The 26,136-nt window shown below is 34.7% G+C and overlaps 1 protein-coding gene across 4 annotated transcripts in view; it reads left to right on the top strand.

Annotated features, from left to right (window-relative positions):
* FSTL5 (follistatin like 5) overlaps positions 1-26,136 on the top strand; it is a 680,376-nt gene that overhangs the window by 225,972 nt on the left and 428,268 nt on the right. For all 4 annotated transcript variants that reach the window (XM_004266153.3, XM_004266154.3, XM_012531687.3 and 1 more), the window contains exon 4: positions 5,012-5,260. In XM_004266153.3, coding sequence (XP_004266201.1) covers positions 5,012-5,260 — 249 coding nt within the window. The remainder of the gene's footprint in view (positions 1-5,011; positions 5,261-26,136) is intronic.

Here is a 26,136-nt window from a genome sequence, read left to right as displayed (position 1 = left end):
TTCATTTTGTCGTGGTATAAGGGTAATGGTGGCCTCCCAGACTGAATTTGGGAGTGTTCCCTCCTCTTCAATTTTTTGGAATAGTTTGAGAAAGATAGGTACTAACTATTTTTTACATGTTCAGTAGAATTCTCCTGTGAAGCCATCCAGTCCTGGACTTACAGTTATCAGTAGTGTTTGGACTACTGATTCAATTTCAATTCTAATAATCAGTCTGTTCAGAGTATCTATTTCTTCTGATTCAGTCTTGAACAATGTATGTTTCTAGGAAAGTATCCAATTCTAGGTTGTCCAATTTGTTGGCATATCATTGTTCATAAAATCTCTTATTATTGTATTTTTGTCATAACAGTTGTAATTTCTCCTCTTTCATTTTTTATTTTGTTTATGTGGGTCCTCTTTTTTTTTTTGTTTCTTAATGAACCTAACTCAGTTTTGTTTATCTTTTTAAAGAAACAGCTTTGGTTTCATTGATCTTTTCTATTTTTTTGTCTCTACTTTTCTATGTGATCTTTATCACTTCCTTCCTTGTTCTGACTTTAGGCTTTATTTGTTCTTTTTTCTAATTCCTTTAAAATGTAAGAGATATATATATATATATATATATATATATATATATATATATATATATATATATATATATAATCCAACTGTTATAATGTGTCATTTAAGGCCATTGTTTCCTTATCAATTTTCTATCTGGATAAAAGTATGGTGTTAAAATCCCCTACTATTACTGGATTATTGTCAATTTCTCCCATATTTATGCCAGTTAATTGTTGCTTTATATATTTAAACACTCCTATATTTATGTTTAAAAATGCTATATCCTTTTATTGTATTCATCTCTTTATCATAATATGATGTCCTTCTTTGTCTTTTATTATAGACTTTGTTTTAAAATCTACTTTAAAATAAAAAGCCTACCCAGCTTACTTTTGTTTCAGTTTCCATGGAGTATCTTTTTCCATCCCACACCTTCAGTCTGTGTGTGTCTTTAGCTCTAAAGTGATTCTCTTGTAAGCAGCATATAGATGGGTCCTGTTTTTTGTTTTTTCGTTTTGTGTGTTTTAATCCAATCTGCTACCCTATGTCTTCTGATTGGAGCATTTAGTCCTTTGACATTTAAAGTGATTATTGATAGGTATGTACTTACTGCCATTTTGTTATTTGTTTACTGGCTTTTGTTTTTGTTTTTCTCTGTTTTCTTTTTTTCTTTTTAGTCTTTTCTTTGTTTTTTGATGATTTTCTTCAGTGTTATATTTGTGTTTCCTTCTCTCTAGGTTTTGTATATCTATTGTAGCTTTTTGTTTTGCAGTTACCATAAAGTTCATATATGTTGACCTATAAGTACATCTGCTTGATTTAACCTGATAGTTGTTTAAGTACAAAAAGTACAAACACGTTCTAAAACCTGTATATTTCTTACTCCCCCCACACATTTTATATTTTTGATTTCATATTTTACATCTTAATGTCTAACCCTTAACTGTATATTGTACCTATAGTTGATTTTATAATTTTTGTCTTTTAACCTTTATACTAGATTATTGAAACAATTGATCCACAGTCTTTACTATGTACTTGCCTTTTCTGGTGGGAATTTTTCCACCCTATAATTTCTTATTTCTTGTTGTACCCTTTTATTTTCACTTAAAGAAGACTCTTTAACACTTCTTGTAAAATCAGTTTAATATTGATCAATTCTTCTAGCTTTTGCTTCTCTGAGAAGTTCTTTATCTCTGGCTCAATTCTGAATGATAACTTTGCTGGGTAGAGTATCCTAGGCTTTTGCTTTCACCACTTTGCATATATCAGGCCATTCCATTCTGGCCTGAAAAGTTTCTGCAAAGAAATGAGCTGATAGCTTTTTGGGGGTTCCCTTCTGTGTGACTCTTTCTTTTTCTCTATGCCATTTATGATATGTCTTGGTGTGGGTCTCTTTGGGTTCATCTTGTTAGGGATGCTCTGTGCTTCCTGATCTGTATATTTGTTTCTTTCCTCAGGTTCAGGACGTTTTCAGCCATAATTAATCAAATACACTTTCCACCTTTTCCTCTCTCTCTTCTCCTTCTCAGCACCTGTAATGCAAATGTTAATACACTTGATGTTGTCCCAGAGGTCCTTTAAACTACTCATTTAAAAAAACAAAATCTTTATTTTTCCTGTTCTGTTTGGGCAATTTCCTTTATCTATCTTCCAGATCACTTATGTGTTCTTCTGTATACCTAGTCTGCTGTTAATTCCCTCTAGTGTGTTTTTTAATTTTAGTTATGGTTTTCTTCAGCTCTCACTGGTTCTTTTTTATATTTTCTAGTTCTTTGTTAAAATTTGACTGTGTTCATCTATTTCCCCCCCACCTCCCCCAGTTCAGTTAGCATTCTTACTATTATTGCTTTGAACTCTATCAGGTAAATTATTTTCCTCTATTTCACTAGGGTTTTTTTCAGGGATTTTTGTTTGTTCGTTTGTTTTTGCTGTTATTCTTTCATTTGAAGTATATTCCTCTGTCTTCTCATTCTGTTTAACTTTCTTTTTCTCTATGAAACTAGGTGAAACAGCTGCCTATCCCAGGCTTGGTGGCGTGTCCTTGTGTGGGAGTGTCCCTCTACACTCTGCATATGTTCGTTCAGTGGCTCTGGTGGGAGAGCTGGATCTCAAGAGAGCACAGGCTGTGTCCTTCCCTTGGGTGTCCTGCTTTGGTGGGTGGTGGTGCTGGTGTAGTTGGGCCACAACCAGAGCCAGGTGAAGAAGGTCAGGACATCGTCTATGCTCAATAACCATTACTGCCCTATCTGGGGCAGGGATGAGGCTTGAGGAGCTAGAGCAAGAGCCCTGAGGTATTTGGCTTTCACCCAGGTGTGTTGGTAGTCTCCACCTTGATTTGGGACGCAGCCAGGGCTTGAGTGCTTGGGCCTGCACTTCTTGCTGGTTTCACTTTCCCCCCTGGTGTGCACACTGTCTTTAGAGGCTGGCTTGGTGCTGCAGAGGTAGTGCCGCACCACTGAACTGACCCTGTCCACTCTCAAGTGTGCACAGGGACTCATGAGCTGGCAGTGTCTACCTCCGCACTGGACAGAGGCTGTGCTGGGGTCTCAGCCGGCTCCATTCCCTCCAAATATGTGCAGTCTCATTGGCAATGACAGACTCTGCCTTAGCGGGGAGCAGTGCCGGAGCAAGATGGGCTGGAGCAGGAGGCCATGCAGGCTGGATGTGTGCAGAGGATGTCCTGGCGGGCTGGCCAGAGCCCCAGGGGATTTCAGTCTTCTGCCTTCATGATGTGACTGGGAGTAAGTCTGTGTGTGTGCTCTTTTAAGAATGGAGTCTTGGGTTCTTACAGCCCTCTGGTAAGCCCCACTGGTTTTCAAACAAGCTAAGAGGACTCACCTTCCTGGTGTTGGACGCCCCAGGCTGGGGCACCTAATATGTAGCTTGAATCCCTTGCTCCCAGGGAGAATCTCCAAGCCTGTGATATTCATTCCTCTTCTGTGTCCCCTGCTAGGGTGTGGGTCCATGCCTGATCACTTTCCTCCCTTCCTATCAGATGCTCTGTGGATCTTTATTTATAGCCTTGGTGTAGAAGACCTGTTGCGTTTGTCCCAGGTAGATTTCAGTGAGTGGCACTCTACGTGGATTTGTAGTTTGATGTGTTTGTGAAGGGAGTTGAGCCCAGCCTCCTTCTGCTCTGCCATCTTGATCTCTCCCTCACAAACCCTTTAATCTTGATAACTGTTTGAGGATACTATTAGTCCTATTTTACAGATGAGGAAACTAAGTTATAGATGTGTTAGATACCCACCCAAGGTCCTGAAGTTTGTAACTGGTGGAGCTATGATTTAAACTCTGGATCAGAAACCATGTTCTTAATCATTGTGATGCAATCATGTAGGGAGATGGTTTTAAATCAACCAGCTGAAAATATACACTAAGTATCTAATAAAATTACTGTCATTTAAGTTTATAACCTCTCAAAACTTTATTTTTTGCAGTATATAAGTGTCACCAATGGTAAATATATGTACACACACATTTATGCATGTGTATATATATGAATATATATTATTCCTTGAGATACATGTATATATATTTCTCTCTCTCTCTCTCTCTCTCTATATATATATATGTGTGTGTGTGTGTGTGTATGTGTGTGTGTGTGTGTGTGTTTACTGACATTTTTTACTTTTCAGTCAGATAATGTTCTCAAAGAAGAAAAGCCAGATTTACCTATAAAAGCCTGAGTATTTAAGTTGCTTAGTTTGGTTTCAGTACAAGACTGCTAGATCCACCTATACTTTTCTGATGCAAATGTAGATTGTTAGACTGAACAAGTAACAAGACAATCAGATTCTTCATGATTTGTTCATTTAGTCATGAAATTCACCAGTAATTGCCAAGTGGCAAATGTCAAAACAAGAAAGGATCAGATGTTAAAACCCAGAAAGAAGTTTTCAAGACACTGCTTCTTATTCCTATTCTCTCCTATTTACTACATTATATACATACATTTCTTTTCTCCTACCAGAATTCTGCTAATGTAAAGGTTGACATTTGTTAAACATTTGCTATGTGTCAAGGCCGTGCTTTCCGTGGACCAGTATATGTACTATTCCTTACAACCGTAGGAGATCATCTATACTATCAACCTTGTATTACAGATAGGACAACTTAGCACAGAGAAGCAATTTATCCAAGGACATAAAGCTAATAATTGGTAGAGAATTTGAGTTCAGGCATTTTAACTTCAGAGCCCTTGTCCTTAAGGACTGTAATACTCATTGGGTAGGGAGGTGAGAGCTCAAGGAGAAATGGGAAAGAAGGGGAGTATGTTAAGGGTATTTTGAAAAAGTTCACCTGCTGGTTCTAATACAAGTCCCTTCTCCACTGAGAACAACTGAACTCTGATTGTATTATATTTCTCTTAGATTATTTTTTTCCTTTTCCCTTTAAACTTTGACATCAGCATTTTATTTGGACATATGAATCCAAGTGATTTTCTATTCTTTGTCCTTAGGATTCCTGATTCAGGATGGCCCTTTGGCATCTTGTGAAAACAAATACTGTGGTTTGGGAAGGCACTGTGTTCTCAGCAGAGAGACAGGGCAAGCGGAATGTGCCTGCATGGACCTTTGCAATCGGCACTACAAACCTGTGTGTGGATCTGATGGAGAATTCTATGAAAACCACTGTGAGGTGCACAGAGCTGCTTGCCTGAAAAAACACAAGATTACCATTGTCCACAATGAAGACTGCTTCTTCAGAGGTAAATACAGGGTGAGCCTAAAGGGTCACCTTTCTCTATTTTTTCCGTCTTCTCAACTAGTGCCTTTAAGTGTAAACTCCAGCACCACTTTATATAGCAAGTGTCTAAAAAAATAAAGAAAAAAAATGTGAGCTTAATGACACTTGTGAGCAGCAAGTGGATAGAAATTTACATGGATACAATTCTGAATCTCAGTCATGAGAACAAAGCTGGCCAAAATATGACTCAGAATTTAATATAGCTTACAGCATTGCACCATATGGCTTCCCAATCATGGCAGTTTTCTTAGGGACACAGAGTGGCCAATTCAGTCAACAAGCCAATTCCACCCATTGAAATGTACCTGGAATGAAATTGAGAGAAGAATGAATGCCAAGCCATGCTGTGAGAACATCTCATTTCTTCCTGATTAAAAATGATGCCTTCAGCTAGTACCACATAATTCAAATTATATGGAACCTGTAAATGCCCACTGAAATAACTATGAACTCATGCTAAACCCAAATAGTAAATCTGAGATGACAATAATTTAAAATTTAAAAGTTAGCAGTATTTACTACCATGGTGCTCAAAATCAGTGGTAACTGTTTATATGAAAAGTACTGCTGAATTAGTAATTTGACAAATTGTTTTAACATGCTGGATAAATAAATCATTAAACATCTTTAATGCCTTTGATTTATTTATAAACTTATTTCTTGTTTATTTATTTATGCTGGAAAGAATATTTTTTTATTAATAGTCGTAACACAGACTGAAATTCTAAAGTGTTAAGTATATAGAGCTCCCATCATTCTAACAGGTCAGTGATCAGCTTGGTTTCTAATCTTCAATTGGTTCTACATCCCTAGCTCTCAGAATGTTGCTGAAGTATTTTTACACTTAAAAGCTCATGTGATATTTTAATTCTTAGCTTAAATGTATGGTAACATACAATGTTGCTCATTTGCCCACTGATTAAGTTTTCTTTTTCAAACTTGGTAGAAGAAAGTGTTATTTTCAAGGCGATTTTTAAAAAGACACACAGCTTTTCAAATGAATTAAGATGGAAGGCTCTGTAGCCATTGGGGCTACTAGAAGCCCTTTGATATAAATGAGATAAATTACAAGAATAGTTTCTTTACCAGAGTGAATCTGTGCACCTTGATTACATGTATTGAAGAAATTGATGGCATTAGATTATTTTCTTTTACTGAAAGAATAACAGATGCTTTGGTTTCAAGTTCTGTTTCTTATCCTCTTCTATCTAATCTGTCTTATAAATAGCTAAAATTAACTGGATTAACATTGTGCTTTAATACTCATAAAATAATATTTTTCTGTCATTTTGACCTGAAATGGTATAGTGAAAATTTTACTATTCCATTGATATGTAGTATAATAAAACTATGTAAATAATATGCGATTAACTTAGAATTATATTCTAATATTGAGGTTTGGCCCAGCTGATTGATTATATGGAAATATACGATAATTATCATGTGAGGAAAAAAATCTGGAGTATTTAATGTTCTGCTCTATTGCTGGAGGCTTAGGCATAATGCATTGCAGTATGCAAATCAGCGTGGAAATAAATGAAGTGGATATAGCGTGTAATGTTGCCTTCCTTATGAGTTACTTCATAAAACAGTGGTTTAAAAATCTTTTGTCCTTCAGACATACTAAGCATATTTATTAGATCTATGATTGCTTCCAAAATACTTTGTCATCATACATAGTATTACAATTTAATTTATATTAACTGGGTGAGTTACCAGGGGTTAACACATTTCCCAGGTCTTAGAATTGGTGGGTCTTCTGTTTGTTTATTTGTTTTGGTGTTTTGCCTAATATAAATATATATGTATCTCATAAGAGGATTTTATTTCAGCAGAAAGGAAGTAGATAATATATAATAAAATGATAAATTGCTTGTCTTATTAGTGTGCAATTGGCCAAATTTTGGACATAAAAGGAGATTCTATGGAGCCGAAGGCCTAATAGTGTGATGGCTAAAATTCATTCTTGTGCTTGTGGATTATTCTTTCTGTGGAACTTCAGCAATTTATATTGTTTCAAATAATGGCCCAAAGAAAGAAGCAAGTCAAAATATTATGTTCAAGAACTGCTAAAAAATTATGTTTAATTAAATATTTTCAAATAGAAAAAATCAAAACAAGCAAAATAACAGGAATCTTTTCCTCCTTAAAATTTTTTTTCTACTTTTAGATCTAATAAAAGGTGATTAAGAAAACCTTATAGAAATCAACAAACAGGAACCTATAGGCCAAATCGGAATACGGCCACACTATTAGTTTAGGAATTGTCGTTGGGTGCTTTTGAGCTACAAAAGGAGAATTGAGTTGTTACAACAGAGACAGTATGGCCTGCAAAGCCTAAAAAATGCTTTATCTGCATCTTTTCAGTAAAGGTTTGTTAACTTCTGATTTAAAAGATTACTAATGCCTTAAAATCAATTTTAAACATATTCGCAGATCTTTATTATCCTCTCTTTTTGGCTAGGGTGGTGAATACAGGGACCTACGTGTGTGGTAAAATTGACTAGAACACAACACACATAGCCACACACAAATGGATAGAAGTGAAACAGAAAATCTGAGTAAGATCAGTGGATGGGGTCAAAGTTGGTATCCTGTTTATGATATTGTACTATAGTTTTGCAAAACGTTACTTACCATTGGTAGAAATGAGTAAAGGATGCATGGACTCTCTCTGTATTACTTCTTCAATTGCAGATGACTATATGATTATCATAAAATAAAAGAGTTTAATTTTAAAAGTACTGAAAAAATAATAACAAAAACTTTTTAAAAAGTTAAAGAAAGGAAGATTTGCATTATTCATTAATGACTTGAACTTTAAGCAAAGTCCTGTTTGTTTCACACATCATAAATTTATCAGATTTATGTTTAGTATTTATAATTAAGCCTGTATATTTATTCATCATTTTAAAATTAAGATTAGAGTCCAGATTAAAAACATTTATATCTATATTTATCTCTATATCAATACACATATCTATACTTATATCTAACCTATATCTATATATCTTCTTATTATTATTTGTGTTAAATATTTAAAATGCCTCTGTAGTATACTCAGCATTTATTACTACTGACTCATAAACATAGACATGAATTCACTAAGAATTTTCTTTAGTGATTTATGATTTCTGAAACTATAGAGAAAACATACATCTGTGAACACAAATTTTTTTCTAATTTATTTCTATTCACATTTATTTGATTATGAAGAAACTGTCTACAATAGGATATAGAATATTATAGTATTTGTTTATTGGCATCAAATACTTTATGATGATCTTTACCATAGAATCAAACTTTCCATTTTATATAATGCCTTGTTATTCACTGTGATGAGAGTTTTGCTTTAATTTCCCATGTCTCACCCGCAAATGGCTTTCTAACTGCTGCAATACACGTGGTTACACATAACAAATAAAAGGTCCTCTCACCTGACGCTGGGTCAGTCTGTCAGACACCGGGTCACCCAGCAGAATTTACACACTCAGAGTATAGATGTAAGCTGGAGTAAGAAGCTAAAGATATAACCTCTGCCAAGAGGAGTAGGGAATTAAACCTTTTATGAGAAAGTCAATTGAACAGAAACACTTTGGCCATTTACTGCACTGATTATAAAACTGCTATAAATGCAAATGTTCTGTGCACCTAAATGTGCATCACAAAGAGTAACAACTTGGGAAATATGTTTTTTTACAGCTATGTGTGTGCTATTTGAATGAGATCTGACATAGTTTTCTTTTTCTTTGGTATAATCTGGAGAGACATTCATATTTCATATTTAATTGATTCTCTTTCCTGATTATTATTATTTTTTAAGACAGAACTTCTAGAACTTAGGCTAGAAAACTGGGCTGCCAATGATATTTTAAAATAGATCAGTAAAATGCCCTGTGATAGTCCCCCTGGGCTTTTAGATTGCCTTTTTTTGGGAAAGGGCATGTTGGTAAAGCTTCTATTTTATGTTGAAACAGGCTTGTTTACCATTTCATGAAAAATTATTATGTTGATAATATCAACTTTGGAAAATGGTACCCAGATGTTGGTTTGTTTGTTCTGTTCTATTTTGTTTTTAGTCAGTATTAGCAAATGGAATTACAGATTGGTGGTGAAATTAATAACTTAGACAAAATGCTGACACTCAGAAGTTCTAGTTCCTCTGAATGCATCCTGTACCCACAACCTCAAAACCAATTTTATTAGTCCCCTGAATTTCATTAGATGTACATTACATTTTTCTGATTCGATGACAAAATCAACTGAGCTGTGTTTCATTTTTCATATTTATTTTGCACTGAAATTTTAATCGGTGTTAAGAATATAGTTTTGTTGTCACTCTCCTCTCTAATCAAACTGTGACCTGCAGAATCCTACGTATAACCCACTATATAACATACTTTAGGAATCGTTGTTAGGTGTACATTTGTAAATGCACTATTTGCTACTAAAATCATACCAAATGTTTAGTTCTCCCCTGATTTTTGAAAACTCTAAAGGATTTTGTAAACATTACATAGTGTATGTGTTTATCTTCCATTTATAGATAGTAGGTATGTTATAGATTATACATATAATATGAAAAGCTCCAAAAGAGGAGGATTTAAATGTTAGGACCACCCAACAAATGTATTAAAATATTGTCAGAGAGAAATGAGAAATATTGGGTATTATTTATGTGAAAACACTTTCACAGCTATTATATTATTAATTCATTATAATAACAAGCCAGAAGGCAATAAGCCTAAGATTTTTAAAATGGCTGCCAACATTCACACAGAAGTTAAAGCTACTTGGATAAGAACCAAGGGCTTCTGGCCTCTCTTTTAGTGCATGTATGCTTCAAATCATTCCACTTAAGTCTCTAATGCCATAATAGCTTACTTGCCTTTGATTTTTAAAAATTTATTTTTTATAGTAATTTCCATGTGACTATTTTACGTTATTTAGAAACAGCGTTTCTCACTGTGGTATTTGTAAGGGTTAAATAATGCATTTAACACATTTCTTGGGCAAAAGAAGTTAGTAAGAGATATTTACTGGGTTTAAAAGACTGGAACTTAGGGCTTCCCTGGTGGCGCAGTGGTTGAGAGTCCGCCTGCCGATGCAAGGGACACGTGTTCGTGCCCCGGTCCGTGAAGATCCCACGTGCCACGAAGCGGCTGGGCCTGTGAGCCATAGCCGCTGAGCCTGCGCGTCCAGAGCCTGTGCTCCGCAATGGGAGAGGCCACAACAGTGAGAGGCCCGCGTACTGCAAAAAAAAAAAAAAAAAAGAGTGGAACTTCAATAACTGTGAACACTTGATTGAAATAAATTTTCACCCTTGAGTCTGGGAAGCCACACATAATTTCTTTTAGGTTTACATCAGTCTTGCGTAACAGACTCTGGTCAAATTATTATAGAACCAAATCTGTCAGATCATAATAAACAAATTGAAGGTAATAAGTTTTCCAATTGTAAATAAGACTACTTAAAGAAAAATAACTCAAGTTTAGAAACATATTTATTATTAGTTTCTTGATTGTAATTGAACATCTATCTCATAGTCACCTTTCTCACTGACTTACAGGCTTATTTTGCTTACCGTATACTATAAATAGAATACCTATTAGATGTGTAACAATGTGATTTTACTCCCCTACCCCCCCATATAAATTTAGAGACTAAGTGGACTTCTTATTGTATTTAATTTTTGTCAAATTTTCCTCTTTTTGTGACAAAAAGGAAGCATGAGTTAAAAGTGGCAGAGAAGAAAGTTTTGGGGATTTGAGAACAAAGAAAAAAATTTGTGAAACAATAAACAAGGAAAAAGAGAGAAAAGACCAGGGGGTGTAATAGGGTGTTGGGTGGTGCTGACAAACCATGTGATATATTTTGCTCATGAATTTAAAGTGAGAGTAGTCTTCCATGGCTGTGTATTCTTCTACTGATACAAATATAGTCAGCTGCTTAGAGTAAGGCATTGAGAAGATAAGGAATGGGGTTGAACCAGGATTTTAATTTTTCCAGGAAAGAATTACATAGGAAGAAAGAGTCCAAAGCCATATTTTCCACCTCTCTCAGGGGCAGAATTATTATGTTATCTTTGCTTTATTGTGCATATCTACTCTGTATCCAGAGCTCTCCTGGTGAGTACCTTTTGCCTCAGCTTGTGTATAGAACAAAATGGATTCCCAACCATCTCTAAATCCTGGAAATTCTATTACATATTTTGGGTTAACTTCCTAATGCTAACATACAGTTTACATTTGTGCCTCTTAGTTAAAACTTGCAATAATGAAATCTGTTTAGACTAATTAGCCAAGACACACCTTTCCAGAGTATTTGGAAAGCATGTAAGTCTACAATAGCTATTTTATTTCAATGGCTTTCCATCTCTCTTATGAATTAGCAGTCACCATTATGTGTAACTATTTGTGTCATACACAAACTATTTTTATTTAGGAAGAAAGAACTGTTGACAGATAACTCTGAAAAAACAAAGCGGATGGGCAATTATCTTGACATATATCTAAGATAATAGCATTTTATTATTAATTCCATCAGCAAGCCATAAGTCAATGTTATTGAGAACAGTCATTGTGCTGAGGATATACTTTGACAAATGAAACTGCTTTATTTGATTAAGCAAATTATCTGAAAGTTTGAGGCAGCTCAAACATTTTCTATCAAATATTTCTTCATTTAAACATTTAATTTATTCAATATGTTTTAATCAATCTGGCTCCCAATCATGTTGGAATATAGATTGACTTAATGTGGATGTTTCTAGGGTTTTTGACATTTAATTCACTTTTTTTTAATATAAATTTATTTATTTTTGGCTGCATTGGGTCTCCGTTACTACGCGCGGGCTTTTCTCTAGTTGCAGAGAGCGGGGGCTACTCTTTGTTGTGATGCGCAGGCCTCTCATTGCAGTGGCTTCTCCTGTTGCGGAGCATGGGCTCTAGGTGCGTGGGCTTCAGTAGTTGTGGCTTGTGGGCTCCAGAGCACAGGCTCAGAAGTTGTGGCGTATGGGCTTAGTTGCTCCGTGGCCTGTGGGACCTTCCCGGACCAGGGCTTGAACCCGTGTCCCCTGCACTGACAGGCAGACTCTCAACTACTGCGCCACCAGGGAAGCCCTAATTCACTTTTTGAAACATTTTTTTCTTAAAAAGGAAGAAAACGCTAATAAAAATTGAGAGAGATGCATGAGCTTTTGATGAATCTAATTAAGCATTAGTGTAATTAATTGAAAGGAACAATATTACATATGCTTGATTAAATGTATAAGTGTTCAAAGTGTCACATGCCTGTCAAAAGGTTTCAGGTAATTAATAAAAGTATCTACAGAAAATATATATGCATATGTATACCATGGACAGGTATTCATGAGCAAATATAATTTTTTGACTGTTCGCTGGTGATCGTTGTCACCTAATCCTGCGGCTGACCCATTTTAAAGGCACTATCCAAAGATGAAGGTGACACAGTTCTTACTTTTGCCAAATTAGTGGAAATGAGTGGCTAGTTCCTTCGATAAATGCCCATCGATGTTTTTCCCCATTGCCAGAAAATCTCATGTTATGTTAGATAAGCATCTGTGCTTGATAGTCAGATATGCTGAAATCATTCTGTGTCAAAACAACCTATCTACCCTTTGTTTAAGTGAAACGTTTTTTTATCAGTGTAAATGTGTCACGTTACATCCAAACATTATTGATGGCCGTATACTTTTTGTTCTCTTGGCAGTTTATTATTACTGAGTATGAGGTCCAAATTAAAAGAGGAAAGGAGGGATGCTTGAGAACAATATTCAGAAAGAAATGAGACAGTCACATTCAGAAAACAACAGGGAAGTTCGAACTCAGAAGGAACGTGTTGAGAACAACTTCCACCTTCTTATCCCGCGTGTTAACTCACGTGGCTTTGAAAGTCACTGCCCATTCTTTTAATAAGAAGGGAGTCTTCCTTTGTAAGAATTCACATCTTTAACCTATTCTGTTCACTCTGTCAACCTAGGAGATACTGATCATTCACTTGAATTTCAGATGAGTACCAGTAAAAGTGTTGTGTTGTAGTGTGTGCTGAAGCTAATTCATATGTATAAAAACTCAGACAGCCTGATGTCCTGCATGTAGTGCATGGCCTGTTTTGACTAAGGGAATATTCTAAGGAGGAGAATGATTTTTGGAACTGTTCATTTGCATTGTATCTATCTAGTCACTGGATGTCCATCTACTTCCAAACAAGCACAGAATATTGACATTAGAGCTCTAGCTTTGAGTGGAGTTTCCATGCCTTATCAAAACCCATAATTCATTTTTTGGATCCCCAGATTTACTTATTTTCAAAACAGATACATGGGTGTAAATTAATTATATAGACAATAAAACTGAGCGTTCTTTAATTTTTCACTTGAAAGATACTAATAGGCCCACATCAACTGCACTTTTGGTGAAATAGAAAAGAACATGCCAGTTGGTATTGGGTGTGTTTTCCAGTACTCGGAATAATAACTGTGGCATTTAGCTATGATGGCATTCTACAAAACATAAGAGTGGGGTTGGGGTTTAATTAAATTTATGTCAAAATTACTTTCAGATCCTGAAGAAAAATATGCTTGAATAATACAGCACATGTTTTGGCCTTTAAAAATCTTAGGAAGTGGAAACATTTACATGACACGTTGGCACGGTCTCTATAGCTCAGAAACAGCTCATACACAACATAGCGACAGCTTTGTTCATTAATTCCACAGTAAACCTGCACACCGACTCCTGTATAAATGTGTTACTGCTGTGTCTACATCTACTGGAAGTAGCAGGTGTGGAGTTTCATTTAAACATATCTTTAAATAGATGAGAGAAGGATGATGCCATGTCCTTTCTATGGAATTCTAATTATTTCACCATCAGAATAGTATACAAAATAAATTAATAAATAAATAAAAATCATATTTAGACATCGAGACATTATCTTACAAGCAGTAGAGAGCAACAGGTTGCTGTATTTGACTCTAGGTCATCCTAAATATTTGGAAATTTTTCTTGCAGACACAGAAAATGGTTTGTTAGTTAGAGGCAAAGCCTCTTCTCACCTCACCCTTCTCGCAGTCCCCCTCACTGCCCTGTCCCAACACGGACCATCCCATTGCCCTCTGACACTGGAAAGCAGTGACCTCCAGAGAAATGTCATTACACTGTGGCTTTTGGAAGAGGGCAAGGCACTGCCCCCATTTACAACCCAAACTCTTGACCCTGTTTCCTAAGAAAAGCCCAGGAAGACCAAAGTGTTAAGTGCATAAAAAGCAAGCTGTATTCCAACCTTATTTCCAATCAAATTAGAGTGAATGGATCAATTTGAGCTAGAGCCTTTAGCTATTTCAAAAACCTATCTTCTTTTCACCAAAGTACTTGACTCAAATCTCTTTGTCTTTGTTGCTGTCTTTTCCTACTCTTGAAAAGAGTCTGCTGGGCAGTCTCTTCACCAGCAACTAGTAATACAGAAGGAACTCTGGTTGTGATTCGAGATATCAGTGAGCATTCATAGGATTTCACTCTAGTTGAGTTCTTGCCATTTCTTGGGGCACTTAGTTATGTCTCATCCTCAGGAAACTCAAGTTTCTTTTCCATTCTTCTATCGCAAAATCTCTTATATGGACTCAGGATTCTGGTAGTTTTGACTCTTTGAAGTTATCACAGGTTTGCACAGGTTGGGCTCTAATTCCGGAGCTCATGTGCCAAAATCATAGGTTAAAACATTGTCCAAAGGTGGGTCCCCCAGAAGATTCCAGGCTCAGCTACTTTCTGCCTCTGAAGCAAGCCTCACTCTGAAACTTCTCCATTCTCCTTCTTTTCTGCTTGGTCGCACTTTGCTCAGGGTTCTCTGTGGTCAGTAAATCTCAGCCAGGACTCTGCCAGCCTGCCGCACCATGTTTCCCTCATTTTGAACATCAGGGTCAAAATTCTATTTTTCATTATTACCTACCAGTGCATCCCCAGAGCCTTCACCTAAACACAAGAAAATGCGTCTTGTTGGTTTTCTGCTTTACCTTAACCATACATATTCATGAACTTTGATCATAATCTCCTCTAAAAGTAAATGTGGATCATTTGCTTTATATTCATAGTCTACAAAAAGGCCATTCAACAGACTCTTTCCTGGGCATGGAACGAACGTCTGGGACATGGTGTAGCATCTCTAGGTAAACATACAAAATTCAATTATTCCTGACCAAGCACCCTGGGAGCACAAAAATTGCATTGCAGGTGAATTTTATTGTCCACCAACATTTCTATGATAATTATGTCTAATTTTAATCATTTAAAAAAATTTTAAAGGAACTACAATGGGAAGGAATATCTCCTGTAAAATGAAAATTACTTGACAAAAAAGGTAATTTTTTCATAGTTTATTAAAAGTGAATTTTTATATATTGGGTTTGTTAAGGCACCATATCACCCAACTGCCTGTTACTGTGATAGGGCCTGTGATAAATTCATAATAGTAGGCAAGAATGAAGTAATTCAAATACGAATTTTAAAGTAGTAATATATATGTACATACATATACACATTGATTTGAAATTTTAATATTTACAATAATAATGCTAATCTCTATTTTCTCACACATTTTAACAATAAAATAATGAGTTTTTTTAAAGACTGGTGTTAGTGTGTACAGATATGCCTCAATAATTAACTGGCTGAGGATCCAGCAATTTTTAACATAAAATAACCAATAAAATGTATAGGTATACTAATGTTGGTATTGGTACTCAAATCATTATTACTTTTAACATTTTTTTCTTTATTATGTGAAAATGTGTGTGTTCTGTGTGTGTTTTGTGGTTTTTGTTTTTCTAAGGATAGCATAAAGAGCATCTTTTACTGTCTAGTTTCTGCTGAATGCCAAACATACCCTTACTCTTTAAGAAAAATGAATTTTATATAAATGGAACACTATCAGTATTGTTTAACATAAATTATTTAGACTAAAGTAAAGCTTCAACAGTAAGTTTCATTTTATGAGAAAAAGGTGAATGGGATGTTTAAAACAATTAGCTCTCATCATTAATCAATAATGAATTGAGTTTTGAGAAAATAAACTTCCTATTTCTAATTATCAAATCCTAAAGCACTTGAATAAACTAAATTGTGAGCTAGCTTAAGAAACAATCCTCTTGATTCTTTAATTATTTTAAGACAAGGCATCACCACATTTATGTTGTGTACCTGCAAATCACAATAGGATTGGTATTTATGTGCCAAGGTCTGTAAGTTTGGAAGTGATAGAATTCATCAGAATTGTGTTTGTTTGTGAATACCTAAGTTAAATCTGGAAATCCTACTTGGAGTTGAAAAAATCATATTTCTTAAAGTTTTAGAATTTGAGATTATAGAAAAAAGGAGTGTTTTTTTTTTTCCTTATAGGACTATTCTAATGCATTTTGCGATATACAGGACATTTTTCTTTTCCCTGATTTTCTCCCATGAGCTCGGCTCTTGATTTTTTCTAGTAATACTGTTTCTGTCTTTGTCATAATGTTGCCGTTTACCTTCAACCTTTACATGATTGAAGGAAGGACTGGAGACTTGGAAGAATAAGGAGGGACCCAGAGTAACACAGAAAGCATTTGAGTGGCCGAGGACATGAAGTATCTGAATTTCTGTTAATTAGTGATGGATCTATGCATCGTATGCTTTTGGAGAAAAAAGACTAAATATACTTTGGAAAATCCACATACTATTTCCCCAAGAGGGTCTTATTGTCTATAACTAAGGACTAAAAATGCTCCATGTATCCTCAGTGAAATATCGATGTCTAATTTTAGGGAAAATCCAATGTGACTTCAATAATTGAGCTATCAGGCTTTTGATAAGAATTATTTTTAAAAGTCTTGAGATACCTAAGATTTATGTTGTATGTCAGCAATTGTTAAAAAATACATTTTACTAAAATTATAATATAGTTATAACAAGGATGTTTTAATAATTTACACCTAGGAATAGCAGTGGAGAAAAAAATGAAAGGATGGTTTCAAGTAATAAAAATCGAAGAAATGAATGAAAAAGTGTTCCTCATTTTTCTTACTTTTATGAGACAAGGTGTAATAGTTTTTGAGGGGTCTAGAAAAGAAAGGTTTTTTAAAATTATCCCTTTATGCCAAAAGGAAATGAAAATTATATTTGAATAGAACCCTTGGGGCCAGTCACATCAATAGCATCCTTTAAACTTTGTTAAAAGTGGTGGTACATGAAATAAGAGAAACTTTTAGAAGACTTAATAACCTGATCAAGCAAAATGAATGAAGTTCATGAAAAAATAAGTGTTAGAGCTTGGGATTTGATATCCTGTAGGAATAATACCTATTAAAAAATCCCACAATAAAAATCCTGATAAGGTGTTTAATATAGTCTACTGTCAACTATTGCTAGGGTGAGTAGCCTGACTTTGATGATTAATTAGACATCACCCTTCAAATATCTAAAAGCAACTATCGAAGTCTTAATATTGGTGGGAAAGCTAGCAAAAGGTAGGATAGCAGATATGAGAGTAGCAAGGATTAAATATATCCACAAAAAATATTCTTTGGGAAGTTATTTTTATAAAGCTTTACATTTTAATTCCTTTCATCTTTAATGACACAGATTCACAGAGGATGAAGAAAATAAAGAGAAACACTGCTATATTCAAACTTAGCCCTATTGCCTTTGTCTATTATTTAAATATCTGTATGTTCCCTTGCCTGATCATTTAAAATATTATGTATTAAAAAAAATAAAACACCTATCTCCATGGCTTTAATACTAAGACAGTTAATTTGGCTAAGTATTATTAGTACATAAAAGCAGGTCTAAGAGAATCTGTCTTCATTTAGTGAAATTAAAAGAATAAATGTTTACTTATCAGATTAAATATCATATGATTTTACATATTGAATTGATTTTACAGAGTGTTTATTTTATTTTATTTTTTGGCTACACCGCAAGGCCTGCAGGATCTTAGTTCCCCAACCAGGGGTGGGACTGGCGCCCCCTGCAGTGGAAGCGCGGAGTCTTAACCACTGGACAGCCAGGAAAGTCCCTACAGAGCGTTTTTATGTAGTTGCGATCTTCATTAAACTTATTAAAACTAGGCAAAATATAGCTATGTATAACATATAATTGGTAACAATATTAAGTTGGTAAGTATTTTAAAGAACTGAGCAATGAAACTTACCAGAGTACATATAACAAAGTATATTTAGATAAAGAAATTAAGAAGAAAAAACAGATTGAAAATGTTGCACATAGATACTCATCTTTATTTGGGGTTTAATTGATGTAAACCCAGCCTTATGCTAGTTTTTTTTTGTTTTCTAACTACATATCTATTTCAAAGATTAGAATGAAATTTATAGAAGACAAATAAGATTATGTTGCTCTCCTTCTCAAAACACCCCAAATGCTCTTTAGTACCCCAAGCAGAATGCAGTCTTAGTCATAATCTAGGTTTCACAGGATCCATACCTTAGGCATGCTTTTTATCACTCTCCCTAACTGCTCACTCATTCGGTCCCCTTTTCACTGATACTGAAACACAGGGAGCTCACTCCCACACAAGGGCCTTTATGTTCCCATCCTTGCACGGCTGGGAAGGCTGTTCCTCAGGTCTGCACATGGCTTATTCCCTCACTCCAGCTCTCATGTGTCACCTCCACATAGGACATCCTTTATAAAATATCTTTCAATATTTTTCTTCAAAATACATTAAGTGTTCTATACTTAATTTTTGAGTACAAAATACATTAAGTATACCTTAGTAACATTACAGAAATGATACTAGCAATTTATGACTTCTGGGTTTTGGCAGGCTTTCTTATTAAAATGTAAACTCAGGGAGAGCAGGGACATTTTCTTTCTTATAAACCATCTTTGCCAAGTCTAGAATTGAGGTAACAGCTCAGTAAATATGTGGTAAATAAGTGACGGAATAAATAAAAGAATGAATATTCAAACATATCCCTTCAGACATCTTGAAGGATAACAATAAAAGTGGTTTAGAAACACAATTTCAGAGTAAGAATACATTACTAACAGGTTTCTAAAGAGCTTGACAGTACAGACAATCTCAAACATGTTTAACTTTTGCTATAACCTCTTTACAAATGAGAACTGGTCAGTGCTTACTGACCGAGTAGGACCAGACCAGGGCCACAGCTCTACTGCTGGGATGTGTCTGCATCTTCTCAGGGTCCAAGGTGCTCACAGACGCCTTCGCAGTGGCTTAGTGTCCACATACTGCTGTGATTATTAAGGGTTTTCTGTTCTTTCATTTCTTGTTCGCTCGTTTTGTTGTTCCTGCTGCTCTCTGCACTTCATTGTTTTCTCTTTTTAGTTTCTGTTTACTTCATCCGATTAGATGCCTTCTGTTCCAATAATGTTCTTCAGCCTCTATTTGAAGGCTGATTTTGACCATCTGCTTCATAAAACAGTTCCTTGATTATGCTCACTTGCCTTGAACCACTGTTAAAAGTAGTTATATTAAAATATATATTTACATATGAATATAAACATAAACATAAATATAAAAACAGTCTCACTTTGCTGTCCTGGGGTCAGAGCTTTCTTGGTAGCGCTGGTAACATGTTCTCTAAATACGCAACCTCTTCCATGCAGGCTCCTTTGCGTTCTCTTCACAGACACCTGGCTGCTCTGGAGAAGGGGTTTACTTGTCCTTGGTTTATTTACTTGTCTGTATATACTGTCTGCTTTTCTCTGTTTCCTCCCCACTGGAATGACATTCCTTAAAGACAGGGACATTATTTGATTTTTCATCACTGTATCCTCAAGTCCTAGAACAGAATCTGACAGTTAGTAGATGTTCTGTAAGTAAGAAATAGCTTAAAATCCTGAATAAATAGGAAGAGAGAAGCTTCCTAGAAGTTCTGCAGAAGAAGTTTAGGACTTTTCATGAGACGTCTGTGTGAATGGATCTGTTTGCAGCTTTGAAATTGTTAAGCGACAGAAAAATCCAATGAATTGGATTAAGCAAAAAGTAGGACATTTAGTTGTATGTACAATTAAAATTATAAGGGTAGAGTAAAGTTGCATGCCAGAGCTCAAATGCGTTCCCATGAAGGTGTCCTCTGTCCGCTCCTGACTCTGATCTCCTTTGCATCAGCTCTGCAGACCTAGGTGGCAGAAAGCAGACTTTCTCGAGAGTCTGCAGCACCATGGGACTTACTTTCCCCAGTTTCCCATCCAATGAAAGACAGCCTCTCTCTCACACAAATTCCCATTAGAATCCCATGACTAACAGTTGTGTCACCTGCCCATCTCTAATTCTTTGCCCACCAACTGACTCTTATGCCAGGCCTGTTTCAAATATTGAAGATGGAATTACTCCATCCAAGAGGATAAGGGATGGAGGGAAAGTATCTTTCTGAAAGAAAACTGTGGGGTTGTTACCTGAAAAAGGGTAACAGAGACTGAGCAGTGATGGACCCCTCACTAAAGAAGATAAACAGATGCAAACATGTGTATGGAAAGAGACTCAACATCAGTGTTCATATGGGAATTGTAAATATAAATGACAATTAGATACTATTATGTAACTATTAGATAGGCTAAAAAAAATACCCAAACTGACAATACCAAATGGTGGGGGGTCTTTTGGGGTTTTTTTGTTTGTTTTGTTTTTTCTGAAACACTTGAGACACAAACTTGAATTCCACATAAAATTGAACTCTTCAGTTTGCTTGCTGCCACTTAGTGACTTTTACGTTCTGGCTGTTTAAAAATATAAGGATGACACTTTTCATTTGAGAGTTTGTTGTAATTATAATCTCAGGACTGAATTATACTTCCCTGCATTCCACTATAAGGAGATTGAATTGTTTACTTGGTGTATCTGTGTAGATACCACAGACCTGATTTATTGCTGGTAATGATATTCAATCATAGATTAGCACTCTAAATATTAAAAACTTAAAACACGTATTAATAGTTGTTGAAAGTCTCCTGAGAACTAATGCTTAATTTTGAGAAAGTAAGAAAGTGTTCTTTGGGTTGATAGATGCAGGTTTTAAAAGCATTAATTAAGAATAGTCAGAAGTGTCCCCAGCTGTTATAATTTCCTCTGCTTCAAAATTTGAGTAATTTCTCAGAAACCAATAATTTAACAGTTTGGCAGTTTCTTACAAAGCTAAACATTGTTTTACCATATGATCCAGTAAACATGTTCCTAGGTTGTTGAAAACTTAGGTGCAAAAAAAACCACCCTACACACAAATGTTTATAGCAGCTTTATTCAAAATTGTCCCAACCTGGAAGCAAACAAGATGCCCTTTAATAGGTGAATGGTTAAATAAAGAGTGGCAAATCCATACAATAAATACATAAGTATATGCAATATAAATATAATTTATAAATTAAATTTTAATATAGTGTTATATTTATATTATATATTTAATATGTAATACATAATATTCTAATTGCCTAATACAAATAAATTAAATAGAATGAAATGTGTAATTTATTCTTTTAATAATATTTTTATTCATAAACAGCATGATCCAGGTGAATTCAAATGTTTGGTGTCTTAATTTAAAAATACAAAATATTAATATATATTTACTATTTTTAAAAGTATATATATGTATAGTTATATATATATATATATATATACATATATATGTCAGTAGAATCCTTAATCACCTAATGAAAAAAATCAATACATTTCACAGAATGTATGATTGATCGATTGATTGATGCTTCCACACTGAAAATAAAAATGTAGAATATAAGTATACAAAATTCAATTGTCTATAATCCAAAAGGTCTTAGAGAATAAAAACACAATTTTTAATTTTTATAAAATTCTTCTCACGAAATTATGTAAATGCCTGATTACTTAATTAGAAAAATGTAATAGTTTTTCAGGTTTAAGATATTAAAATATATCAGCTTCTGCAGCTGCAGCTTTATTAGATACAAACTCCATTATATATATTATAACCATTAATATTTATTGATAAATAAGAAATAATTCCTAATATTATATAAAACAAAATGGAAGATATGAACTTTTCCCAGTTGCATTAAGCTGCTTTAATTCTGTCTAATCTATATGTGTGTGTTGCAGGGAGGTGGTAAACATCTCTTCAGCATTTAAATTAAAAATTTCACAAAGCATTAATACATTGGTGCAGGAAAATTAAAGAAATTATTACCAAATAACCAAGTTTAGTATGAACATTGTAGGAAATAAGAAAATATTATCAGTTTGAAGCATTAGAAATTGCTAATATGTGATCATTTTTACCTACAAAATAATTTTGTGTATTTCAATAATTGAAAAATCAATATATTTGTATGTAATTCAATAATTACAAGACATTTAATCTATCAATTTTACCATTAATTAAGGAAAGAAACAGTTCAGGTACCAAAACAACAATGATACAAAAAATGCTTAATTATTATTGGCAGTATTTTTGAGAGTTTAGCATCATTATGGAATTCAGAGGTCATGACAACATATCAAAAAGACTAAGCCTAAACTAATACATGATAGATTAATTATCTAGACAAGTACAGATCCTATGTATCAACTGTATATTTCCATGTATAGGTGGAGGAGTAAACTGTTACTCTCTTGTGGCCCAGGTGGCATTGATAAAACCCACTATTGTCATATATCTGAGGGAAAATAACATAGAAAGGAAAGCAGTAGAAATGCCCCTCTGTATTCTTGTTTGTGGTTACTAAAAAGTGCAACCTCTGGAGTACGGAATACTTGTTCTAAATCCCACCACTGCCACCTAGAAGCCAACGGTCCTCTGGTCAATGACTAGGACATGCAAAAACGATTGGGACCTGTAAAAAATAATTCTAATAATCTTAACTGAGAATTAAACAGCGTGATTTACAAAAACCTTTATACCTTTATCACAGTGGCTGGCACAAAGTTAAGTGCACTCTAAAGTAAATTAAAATAATTAACCTTATTATTTTATTTGCAGCTTCTTGCTGCTCTAAACTATCATCTATAATATTACAGTTAAAACTGCTCTGGATCGTAGTTCAGGCAAATCCAAAATGTCTGTATAAATTCACCTTCATATTTCTCTAATTGAAATAGCTCTGGACTTAAAATCAGAAGATTGGGCTTAATTTCTGTCTTTGCTACTTACTAACGGTGTGGAAAGTCCTCCTATTTAATTGAGCTCCTCAATGATTAACTGTGAATCATAAGCCTTATTTAAAGCTGCTTCCAAATAAAAGGAAATGAAGCATAATAACTTTCTCTTTAAATTATTGCTTCTTTGAAATGTAGAAAGAACTATAACAATAGATTATTTTTATTCATGCAGAAGAAAGGGCATTTCTAATATAATTTTGAAATATAATAATTTAACACTGTGACCAAGTGGTTAGGAGAACAGGCACTGGAGTCGAATTACATCTGCTTGTTGTTCTTCTGCTACTTATTATACTTATTATTAGCTATGAGACCTTGGGCAAGTTAGCCAAATAGTCATGTCTGCATTTTCTTATCTGCAAAAGGGAGGTAAGAACAATACCTACCCCCAAGGGTTGTTGTGCTGATTGAACACTATAAAGAACATAACTGTAACTCTCAAAGCACAGTGCCTGTCTTTCTGAAACCAAGGTCGTCCTGCTGGCTCATGACTGGCCAATAAATCAAGAGACAAGTTGTTGGGACAAGGAATAGCAGTTTTCTTTGGAAAGCCAGTGGACCAAGAAGGTGGTGGACTAGTGTCTCAAAGAACCGTCATCCCTAAGTTAGAACTCAGAATTCTTTTATGTTAAAAGGGGAGTCCCGGTTCGGGTCAGACGCTGCAGTGGATGTGTTAATTTCTTCCTTCCTGCAGTCATTCACAGGTGGCCTGGTCAGGATGTTTTCTAAGAGCTAAACGAAGATGTTTTAGCTTAATGCTCATTACATGGGAGGCAGGGTTCCCAAAGATGGGTCATTATGTATAATTTAAGCTTATAGGCAACATCCCTTTAGTGATTAACTTGTAATACGATAGAAAGGTTCTTCTCGATCACACTTGTCACATAGCAAGTGCCCTGTACACGTGAGCTAGTGTTATGATTGATTTCTCTAAGCTTTGATATACTTTTGACAAGCACTGTACTGATAGAGCCAGGAGAGCTTAACTAAACAATGAGCACACTCTTGAAAATAATTGTCTGCCTTATAGAAACTTCATGTCCAACATGGGATAGAGTATAAATATGCACCACACAAATTAATTTCTATGTATGCATATGTGTCTGCATAAGTATATTTGGAAGAAGCACATGTTTCTTTGTTCACAGGCAGATACATTAAAATGACCCAAACAGTTGTTTGTTTGTTTGAATTGACCAAATACTACATTAACATGAATATTGGTAGGGTTCCTGTAGTTATGTGAGCATGTAAGAAGAGACCTGATTTTTCTAAACTAGGACTAATAGTTCCATAGTGTAATGGAGAGGAAGTGGGTCTCGAGTCAGGAAGGCCTGACAGTAACCTGTGTTCCACCTCTTACTGTGTGACTTTATCCAAACACTCATCTCAGACTTATATTTCCTTATCCATGGACATAATGTTGAGTTAGATGAATGGTAATATCCTCTTCATGTAAAATTCTGATGCTGCGAACTGCATGTCAGCCCCTAACTTGGATAATTTTATAATATAGCCTATAGATATAGGATTAAAAACATACCTATATTTTTCTATGACGGATAGAATTTAAGCTCTTCAGGCATTGCCTAGGAAAGTCTGACTAATATTTAAGTTTGCAGAAATAAAAAGTAGGTTTTCCCCTCTAGTCTGGAACATGATTAAAATATTTAGGCACCAAGGTGATTGAATCTCTAGAGAAAAAAAAATATCAATTAATAAAAATTGCTGATGTCAATTTAGAGTTCTGAAAGCTCTTAAGAATGATTTCTAGGGAATTACTGCTGATACTGCAAATCAGCAGTGTGCAATCCTCGTGTGTTCTATTTTAATAGACCTTATATAGCTATTTAAGAATTACCCTGTTACCAGAATACATAATAAATATCCAATGTTCAGAAACAGCTTCTAATTACCTGATAAGAAAACAAAAGTGTATGTCTGCTTATTTTTTGCTAGGCAAAAGACATTTAGTGATTTTTTTCTATTGTGTATGTAATTGGAAATAGTATGAAAGCATTCTGATAATCCAGTGGCTTAGCTGTTGAGGATTATGTGATGCCTTTAACCAACATTGATGGCGACATTAGAAAAATGAAGCAAAACCGTAGTCAAAGAATTATGATAAGATGAGAAGTTTAAAATATTAGAATGGAAGATAGAACTTGAAAACAATCTTTCCAGTGCTATATGCTAATTATGACTTAGAAGTTCTATTATCTGTCTTAAATTTAAAACAACTGTTAAACGGGTCATTTCTTTGTTATTTAGTAATTTGAGCTTCTCTTTGATAAGGTCCTTGCCATTCAGACGGAACATAAGGATTTTATTGGTCTCTAATGATGCCAACTACAGCTGTACAATCATCATTTTAGAGTCCGAGCTCTGTCTGCTCTTAGATCTGCTGTTGCTTGATCACAGTTGCAGAAGTGTCTTTAAGTGTATTTGCTTAACCAGATGGCAAATGGCTGCACAGAGATTACATCCATCTTTGTTACTGTGTGACTAAAAGTGTTAAACCAGAAATGTTAGCTGTGGTGGGAAAAACACAGACTTGTATCACACTAAAAATAGTTTTTCTTTGTTTATTGAAAGAAAAGGATACAAATATATGCAGCATGAGAATACAACATTATGGCAAACATTTTTATAATATGTACTTAAATATAT

The sequence above is a fragment of the Orcinus orca genome, chromosome 4 (assembly GCF_937001465.1).
Source record: "Orcinus orca chromosome 4, mOrcOrc1.1, whole genome shotgun sequence".
NCBI classification, from domain to species: Eukaryota; Metazoa; Chordata; class Mammalia; order Artiodactyla; family Delphinidae; genus Orcinus; species Orcinus orca.
This window is presented reverse-complemented; position numbering and strand designations above follow the sequence as displayed.